Source organism: Xenopus laevis, chromosome 3S (assembly GCF_017654675.1).
Source record: "Xenopus laevis strain J_2021 chromosome 3S, Xenopus_laevis_v10.1, whole genome shotgun sequence".
NCBI lineage: Eukaryota > Metazoa > Chordata > Amphibia > Anura > Pipidae > Xenopus > Xenopus laevis.
Genome location: NC_054376.1, coordinates 25,537,525 through 25,548,022, shown reverse-complemented (window position 1 = coordinate 25,548,022; position 10,498 = coordinate 25,537,525). Strand labels below are relative to the sequence as shown.

The following is a 10,498-nucleotide window of genomic DNA, read 5'->3' as shown; positions in this document are numbered from 1 at the left end:
CTAATTCAACTTGAATTAGTACAGAAACAACCCTAACACTGCCTTTGGTTTATTTTAAAAAAACTGTAGTTTACTTCCCTTTTGGATTCCAGTCTTTCTGCACTTCACCCTTTTCTACACAAAGTCCCAGTACACGTCGCTCCATGTCACCCTACACTATAGCATGAGGCCCTGTGCAAATATGTCCACTGGTTCCCTATTTCCTCTTAAAATTGAATTCAAGCTGCTAAAACTATCACTCAAGCCCCTTAACAAACCAGTCACTTCCTACATCTCAATTTCCAGTACCAGATAAGGGTGTAGGGTTGCCACCTTATTCTCTTCCTTTCCTATGAATAACATTGGCATCAGGCACCATTTTTAATGGGCAGACTAGTAAAATACTGTCTGATGCTCTCTGATGAGGACCACATTGCAACATTGATGCTGTCTTCATCAGAAGGGTCTCTACTACTTCTGGGGTGATTGCCAAATAAGAGAATGACATTGTGCATGGATAGCTTTCGGATAAACACCAGTTTTCAGATTGTTGCCTCTGGCTGGGCTGCATACATTTTTGATACCCTGAACTCCAGTTTGTCAGAATTGTGCACCACCAACTATATGGAACTTTATACTTTTTTTATATTGCAGAAGTTACAATTAAGTAATGGTAGCATGGCATTCGCCGCATTCACATAATATGTCTTCTATTTCTGTTTGACCAATAAAGCCCAGCTCTGGTGTTCATTACACACACTACATAACACATCATTAAGCCACAGCCACCCTTCCGTTCTAAAATAAAGACACCTATAAGTATCAGGCAGTCATTATTAAAATCCCCTGATGAGCATCTTTGTTTGTGAAATAACTGATTGGCGAGTGCAGAATAATAAATATATAATTTATTTCTGGAGTGTTTGCTTACTGAACAATGAAACTATTTAAGTTCACCAACCCATGCTCCCACTGTAATGTCCTTATTATTTTCAGTAGCATTTAGCCACTTAAATGGCTCTAATCCAGGAATGCAACTCAACAGCTGTCAGGCATCCATTATGAAAAATAATTTATGTTATGGCCTATAGGTTAATGGCACAAGTTTTATTTTGGGGACTAAAACACTTTAAACGCCTTTAACGCCAAACCCTAGGTTTTCATGCATCAGTGACAGTGACAGGAAGGTGGCTAATATGACCCACATTCTTAACAAGAGTCTTAAAATCAAGGATCTTTTTTGTAGGGCCATGTTGTCCAAATCCACCACTTGGGAGGTGGCAGTGGTGAATTTGGGAGTTTCTCCAACTACTGAAATACCTTTTTAAAGAATATGCCCTGTGTGCCAGCCGCCTGAACCTTATCGTAATATACTTTTATAGAATAAATAACTACTGAAAATAACTGAATTACCCAGGCCCTGCCCAGTGTGTACCTTTAACAATTCCCTTAAGTCATTACGGAGTCAAATAACTGATTTGCCTAGGCCCTGCCCAGTGTGTTTAAAATTCACCTGCAAAAGTGGTTATGTCAGTAATAATGAGAAAGTTGTAGGAATTAAACTGTAAGTGCTTTCCATGCACAGTTGCCTGAGCATCATGGAATAAAAGGCATCTGCGGAGAGATACATAATTTATAAATATATATGTATACTATATTTACTCAAATACTCGGCTAACAGGGGCCTACAATTGGATTTAAAACTTAATTTACATCCAGTGAGGGGAATTTTCTACTTCTAAAGCCTTCCAATCCTGGCTTTCTCCTCCAGCGATGCTAGTCATCTTCTGTAGACCCTTGGGTGTCAGTGACAAGCCCTGAGCTTTCTCCACGGAGATTACGGAGGTATATGCGCAGCTTCTGGGGCTCAATATTTCTCTTACGGTTAAAGTCCATTCGGGGCTGGATCTGGGAGCACTTGTCACCTTGCAGAACCTGGAAGAGGTTGGCTAGATTGGGTCCGATCTGTTCCATCAGACTGCTCTTCACAGCGGAGACAGTTTCTTCATCACAGTCCAATAGGTTTCGCAGCAGAGTGTTATAATATCTGCATCAGTAAAAGGAATCAACATAAAGTCATGTACAGGTATCATGGTGCCTCTATGCTTGCCTCAGCCTACCCTTGTCACTGCACCTGGAACCACAGCGTCGGCCCAAGTGCAGGCACACGGAGCAGATTTTGGCGATGAAACAAATTTGCACTTCGGCACCAAAATCTGCTGTGTGTTTGCACTGGGGCTGACAAAATGGCTCCAGGTGCAGTCACAAGGATAGGCTAAGGCAAGCATCGGGGCTGATTGATGGTCTTTTCTGAACGCAAATATCAGCCCCTGTTTGCTATTAGCTTTATATTAATAATATTAAGCTAATCCAACTGGCAATGGAAGAGGATAAAAAAAAAGACAACGGAAGAAAGGGAAGGTAGGAGAAAAGGAGAAGGGTGGTGGCAGACAGGGAGATTAGTTGCCCAGTGACAAATCTTCTCTAATGCAGGTGACTAATGTCCCTGAAATTCCTTCCCGCCAGCAAGAATACGAATCGCCAACGGGATGGCATACAAATCGCTTCAGATTTCTGAAGTCGCCAGAAGTTTCCTCGTGCGGCGGGAAGTAATTTGGGAAGATTAGTCGTCCTCAGTAGAGAAGATTTGTCGCTGGGCAACTAATCTCCCCGTCTGCCACAACCCTTACAATGGAAAGATAGATAAGGGGAGTACATATATAAATGCAGTACAAAAGGTAAGAGAGGAATAGGAGAGTGAGATAAATGGTAAAGGAAAATGGAAGAGTAAACGCTAAAGAACAGAAGCAAATGAGAAATAGTAAAGGAATGAGAGGGAGGAGAGCAGAGAAATAAAGAGGATAAAATAAAATAAAAGGAAAAAGTGGGAAAGAAAACAAAACAAGAAGAGCCACTGGGTAACAGTAGGGAGAGAAGGGAAATAAGAAAGAAGGTGCTGGGTAAAGAAGGCAACAATAGAAGCGATGGAGGTAAAAGAAAGAAAATGTGTAACAGAAGAAAAGTGAAAAGTGAAATTAGGGAGAAAGACAAAAGGGTAGATCGTAACATGTTTTTGGGTGACATATAAGAGGTACAATGAAGAGAAGAAAAAGGTGGATGAAGCAAGAGAGAAAGACATGAAAACAAAAGAAGCCCTAAAAGAAGATAAATGCATATGCACAGTGGTAACAAGTATAAAAGTGCACTGAACAACAGGATAATGTCATCAGAATTTAAGGCAATATAAGGCAGAGATGGCTAACCTTTGTTTTCTCGATTACTCTAGGTAGGTTTATTTTCTTAAGAAGCCTCAGTAAAACATGAGCACCGTTTATCTAAATGCATTTTTAAGTTACCTATGATTCTGGGAGCAGGAATGAACACTATGAAACCTCATCCATGGGCTATAATAATTACTCTAATAATTGCTGCCCTCCAGTGGACAAATTAGGGAAAAAAGCAGCATGCTCCTTCCTATCAGACAATAAATCTGAGGCTGCAGCTTGTTAGGTCATTCCCTGTTAACTCACACATAATGAATAAAATGGTTATGTATGAGAAATACCATATGAATAATGTTGGAAATCGGCAATCTTTGTCTCTGGGAATGGAAAAGCATGCAGTGACATTGGCGGATGTACAGCCCAAGCCTTGCGTAACATAATATATATATATATGATACTGTAATCCATGCCAATAGCTCAGATGAGCAAATAGGATGTTATGACAAGCTCTTTGTGTCATTTCTTTCCCAGAAGGCAAATAGGAAACCTGCTAAAAATCACAATGGAAAAATTGCAAAAGAACCAGTTACGTCATTCAACTCAATACTGCGGCTCCAGCTGAGTCACTAATTCTTTTTCCAAACAGTGGGGCTTGGATAGGGGCGACACACCCAAAATACTTGGGGTTTACGTGTTTAGTGTGCACTATGGCAGCTACAGTAAAAAAAATTTGTTGTGGTTTCAGCCTGCAGTCTCTAAAAGAAACCTACAGTCTGGTTTCTGGAGTTAATGGGAATTATTTATTAAGGGCAGCTTTCTTTATAAGGGTTTTCCATACCTATATATCAACATGGACAAGGCAAGGATGAGACTGACCTGTTAGAGAAGTGCTGAGGGAGTTGCACCACCTCGGTGATGGCATTGGGGTTGTACTGCGCCACAGTGCAGATGTCCAGCTTAGTGTAACAGTCCTGCTGCACTTCAGAGATCATCCTTTGTAGGCTGGAGCACCTCCTGATGGACAGGAACACCTTGGATGTGATCCCATTGGCTATACACTTTAGGCTCTCCTTCACAAACACCTTGCCCTAAGGGAGGAATGCAAAACTACCTTTACGAGAGGCCATTGCACCAAATTGCTCAGTTCCCAGCCAAGCAACACGTCCTCACCCTAATGCCCCTATTAGTTACAGTATATGATTTGCCGTAGGCATGGCCAATATGTTTGTACTGAGGCACACCAGAAGTATTGCTCTGGTACTAATTAATATTGCAAACTTAGACGGAACATTTGTTCAATGCTGCTTTAATTTCGATTCTTGGGAGTATTCCCAGTTGGGAGCTCTTTCATCAACAATTAAAAAGCTATACTTCACTATATGCCATTCCTATCTTTGTTTTATCCAAGGTTGTGAAGATTAAACTAACTGTGTTTGGCTTCTACACCTCTTAAATCTGGTGAGTATGTATTCTCCCTTGTTACCTTTATTAGTGGGGTTACCATACTGACATGGTGGATGTGTTTTTGCACTTTTTACTGAACACACAAATATCTAGATATTCTGCACCGTGAGAATATGCGCTTCCCCACAGAATATATTTTAAAGCCTATTGCTCTGGTACTCCCTGGCATAACTGAGTATGGAGCAGCTGAAAGGTTGCCATTTTCCCACTCACACCTAGCCAGCGCTTTCAATAACAGGCAACAATTAGATTTGTTTGCACTAATATTAGACTTATTGTTCAGTACATCTGCTCCCACTCATTCACGCTGGCATTGATAGATCTCCCTTCTATGCATACCTGTGAATCTTTGCATGTTTTAGTACATGTAATATATGCCGCACCCTAAGGGAGAAAGCTTCATTTCTCACTAAAACCTACTGCATGGGAAAAAGAAGTGAAAAGGCAGCAACTGGTGAGTGGTTTGATACCAATTAAGAAAGTTGTAACCCACAGCAACCAATCAGCAAGTAGTTCAACTGATCAAGCTAAATAAATGAACATTCTGATTGGTTGCTATGAGTTATTACTACTATGAGTTACTACTACTATGAGTTACCACTACAGAGTAAAATATATAACTCTTCTATAACATCCCGAGAGTAAAGAATTCTGTGTGCTCTAGGACCCAGTAATGGACTTGTGGGAAGACTAATCAGTGTAATGCATTTAGGAGGCCACCCAGGTATTGTTTGCACAATGGGAACTGGAGACTTTACCATAGGACTGTTCATTAAATAATTCAGGGTGCACAAACCCATCTCAGCTCCATTAACATGGCTAGGCAAACAATATGCTAGAGATGTTGTTAAACTTTAACTACCAGCATGTCAATGGCCGATAAAGGCAAGAGGGTTAGATAATGTGAATTATTAAGTCCTAACAACTAAACATCAATTGAGGTTTGAAGCTGGAGTTATGGGCATTGCCCAGTGTGCTATTTGTGTATAGAGCTTCATTGTCAGTTGAATGACCAAATATCTGCAAGTAAATGACAATTGATCTAAAGCTTCATGAGATTTACTATAATGTTACATTTATTCATTATTACATAGCAGGTGCCCCCAACCCCCCATTGTTCATGCCAACCATGGTACCTGAGTATCAAACTTGGCAGCACTATATAGGAAGGCCTTGCAGATGTCGTACATCCCGTCTGTGTCGCAGGTGGAGTTCTCCAGGCAGGCGAAGGCTCCGCAGCCCACTTGCAATGCTCCATTCAGGCAGCGAACCACCTCCACTGTAATAAAATATACATGTTTAATTTATGTATATGCCAGGAATGATTGGGGGGAGGGGCAAGAACACTTTATCTCACTGGTATCTGGCAATTTCAATTGCTGTATTTGTATGGTAAGGGTTGTTTAAAAGGCCTACACCTACAATATGATATTTTTACTCCTCTGGGGATGTTACCCAGACCAACATGGATTATTGAAGCCGAGGGGGCCAGAAAGTCTCATGGTACAAATACAGATGTCAGGACATGTACAGTGGGTTTAAGTTAAACAACAGACTGAAAGTGTCTATAGGAAGGGCACATGCAGAGGCCTGAGTTGTGCAGCTCTACACCGGCCACCTAATCCCATCAGCTGTGAGAGGCAGAAGTTTAGGGTTTCCCATGCATAAAATACAGCTGTTACCAGATCAGTTTAGGGGCCCCATCCCCCTGCACAAATGCATGCTGTGTAATATGTCTCTATAGCATCTCACAGTCACCTACATGCCTAAAGCCTTGCATGGCCAGACCACAAATGAATAAGCACAACCACAAATAAGCACCAGTCCCGTGGCTCAGCCTGATAGGACCATCCAATGCAATTACAGCAGGTGATCGTTTGAAGTTTGTGGCCAGGATGGGGGCTTTTAAACTAGGGATGTAACTACAGAGGGAGCAGACCCAGCAGCTGCAGGGGGACCCAGGAGGTATAGGGGCCCCACGAGGCTCTAATTAATATAGAATTTTAATAAATATTTCAAAAAATTATCAACCTCTAGACATTTTGGGGGTTTCAAAAATAATTTGCTGTGGGGCCCAGTAATATCTGTTTTAAACCATTTACTGCCTAACAATTGCCCCAGCTTGGTGCAACAGGCAGACTTTCAGCAAAGTAGCACTGCCACATTTCTTTATGGCTAGAATACAGATCCAACACATTAGGCATGCCTTGAATGCTGCTGGTGGTACACTGTGTCCACTCAGAGCCAACCTCACGTCGCACACAAACCCAGCAGTAAAAAAAAGTTTTTTTCCACCAAATGCTGACAACTTTGCAATATTCCGGGCATTCACTATTAACCCTGCTGCTGGAGAGACTGTAGGAGATGAACAAATGTGCATAGGCAAGCACAGGGGAGATTATTAGTGCCTGGAATCCACCACTCCCTGTCCTAGACTACCTTCCATAGGCAGCTAGAGCTAGGACCTGAGCTGCTGCAGTCACTCTTCCATTCATAGAAATAATGAATTTAATCCATATATATACAGTATATATATACAGTATATATATACAGTATATATATATATATATATATATATATATATATATATATATATATATATATATACACACACACACATATATATATATATATATATATATATATATATATATATATATATATATATATATATATATATATACATATATACATATATAGTGGATAATGCACCCCCTACTGTAATTTATAAAGATATTAGAAGTCACCGAGGAGTTACGTGACCATATAAAAGCAGCGTTTCAAGGAGTTCTCTGCCTCTGCTCTATATTGGTCTACCCAATGCCACACTTTGTTTCCCTTGTGGTTTTTCATTTTAATATTGTGTCTCCCTGTAGCCCATTTGTAACCTCTGAGGTATTTTTGCGTGATTCTTCTCCTGTGATCTGTGATCTCATATTGCTGTAGGTTAAAGGGGTTGTTCAGCTTTAAATTAACTGTTAGTATGATGTAGAGAGTGATATTCTGAGACAATTTTCAATTGGTTTTCATTTTTTATTATTTGTGGTTTTTGTTATTTAGCTTTTTATTCAGCAACTCGTTAGTGTGCAGTTTAGCAATCTGGTTGCTAGGGTCCAAATTACCCTAGCAACCAGGCATTGATTTGAATAAGAGACTGAAATATGAATAGGAGGGGCCTGAATACAAAGATGAGTAGTAAGTAACAATAACAATAAATCTATAGCATTTGCAGAGAATTTGCTTTTTAGATGGGGTCAGTGACCCCCATCTGAAAGCTGGAAGGAGTCAGAGGAAAATAATATAAAAACTTTAAAGAATAAATAATGAAGACCAATTGAAAACTTGCTTAGAATTAGTAATTCTATAAAATACTAAAAGTTAATTTTAAGGTGAACCACCCCTTTAATAAGTGACAGAAGGGTAAAGGCATGAAGGGTGGAAGATGCAGGTGGGAGGCCAACAGCAGAGATGAACAGAGAGTGGGAGAGAGAGAGGAGATTGATGACACACAAGACTGGAGAGGAACCTGGGTGGGAGGGAAAACTGTAGTTTGATACCTGGAAGGTTCGGAGCAGCAGCAGAACAAGAAGTAAGAGTTTCAGGGTGTGGGAGGGGCAGAGGGAAAAACAGATTTGTTTGTGCTCACCAATGGCATGTTTATATTGACAGTAAATTTACCAAACCAAGGTGTAATTGGAACAGAATCCTTCATCTAAGGGCACACAGGGATCTGAAAAAATGCAGATTATCTCATAATTTGTCTGCTTCTACAGCATGATAGCGTGATTGGAGAAGGAGGGGGAGTGGAACAGCGAGTGACAGGCAGACGGAGCGCAGAAGGATCAGGAGCAAAGAGTAACAAGGTGTGGGAGGGGCAGAGTGGCTGAGACGGAAAGAGGATTGGGAGCAGAACAGAGAAACAGACGCAGCGAGACTAGACACGGAGGGGGAACACTGAGGGAGCAAGCAGCAGAGGGTGGGAGACTAAAGGAGAAGCTAGAGGTAAGGAAAGGCAGCAAGACCTTAATAGGAGGCGTGAGAGAGCGCGCAGACTCGCAGGGTGAAGGCAGAAGCGAGGCACACACGCAGGAGGAAAAGCTGTAGGGTGAATGCGGCAGTGACTACTGCTGACACGTTAAGTTCTAAACGGCGCGTTCTGGCGTCAGAACGCGCCGTTTATAAGGATATAATTTACAGTCTGGTCCCATAGGGAAATGACCAGACTGTAGATTATATATATATATATATATATATGAATGACCAGACTGTAGATTATATATATATGGTGCACTCTTGGCAATGAGACAGTGCTCATATATAATAAAAGATATATATATATATATATATATATATATATATATATATATATATAAATAAAGCATAAAGAGGTCCGCACTCATGGGTCTTGTGTTGTAAAAAAAAAGCTTTAGTGTTTACTCAATGTTTCGGCTCCGAAACGTTGAATAAACACTAACGCTTTTTTTTTACAACACAAGACCCATGAGTGCGGACCTTTTTATGCTTTATTGATTGTACAAATCTATGTACCAGCACCTGGGCATTGACCAGTGATCTGTGTGCACCAGGCCAGCGGTTTTTGCACATATATTGTCTGGGAGTGTAGATTGCCTGGGTGCAAAGCTATAAAAACCATGTACAGGATCGATAGAACCTCGCACTCAGGTCTTATAGAGGCAAAAAAGTGTATAAAGCAAAAATAGAAACTAATGTTTCGGCTAAGACAATAGCCTTTATAAAGCCTTGATAAAGGCTATTGTCTTAGCCGAAACGTTAGTTTAAATTTTTGCTTAATACACTTTTTTGCCTCTATAAGACCTGAGAGTGTGAGCTTCTTTCGAGCCTGTATACAGTATATATATATATATATATATATATATATATATATATATATATATATATATTTATATTTATACACGATATACTATTGGGAATAAGGCAAAAGTTAAAGATTGAGAATATATTTAATGATTTTTTGGAAGAAGGTAGAGCCCGAATAGAAGAGAGAATATATAACGACAGATAAACTATGTGAATATATATATATATTCTGTATATAAAACCAAATATGCGGAATATATATTTATAGGCATATATGAGCAGATATAAGCATATTTATATATTTATATATATAAAATAGAATGACTGGCATGCATTTGGGGATAAGTGTAATGGATGAGGGTGGGTACCACTCCCCTGTATATAAGGGCTGTTGGCACTTTTTATGGTCAAAATTAGAAATTGCCGGCACCAAAAGGAATTCCCCCCAGTTGTCAGTCACGTCCCCTCCCCCAGCACTGTGTGCCCATATGTGTGTGCCCTCCTGTCTCACCTGAGCTGTGGGATGCCAGCCTGCCCTTCCTGCCGCCCAGCTGTGAGTCATTGGGGTCGGTATCATAGGAGCCGGCACTGACACTGATCAGCAGCACCGGGAGCAAGAGGAGCGCGGTCACGTGGTTCATTGTGTGGGAATCTGCTCGGAGCCAGTGTGCAGGATGCTGGGTCACGTCTCCCGGCTTTTATGCACCCGATTTATCAAGTGCCGGCATCGGCAGCCAATGAGAAGCGGCTTTCGCGCAACCAATCAAAGCCCATGATCATTCATTAAAATATCCGGAGTCCTCACCAGAACATTTCCCAGCCATTAGGACCAGCTGGTTGGGCGCGCTCATTTGCACTCGGGAACAGGGTGGCACCATTAACCTCTTGTGTGCCGGGTGCCTCTGCTCAGGCAGGTAACTGCTTAGTTTGGGCACACGGAGCTGCCCCCCTGCTGCCAATGTCATACACTTCTATATATATTATATACATAC

General features: G+C 41.0%; 1 protein-coding gene across 1 annotated transcript; it reads right to left on the bottom strand.

Annotated features, from left to right (window-relative positions):
- Positions 1-872: 872 nt before the first annotated feature.
- Positions 873-10,162, bottom strand: stc1.S (stanniocalcin 1 S homeolog). The gene is given in 4 exon segments (NM_001094883.1): positions 873-2,026; positions 4,080-4,291; positions 5,804-5,946; positions 10,018-10,162. Coding segments are annotated over 4 exon segments (756 nt in total). The 5' UTR covers positions 10,148-10,162; the 3' UTR covers positions 873-1,755.
- Between the last annotated feature and the right edge of the window lie 336 nt (positions 10,163-10,498).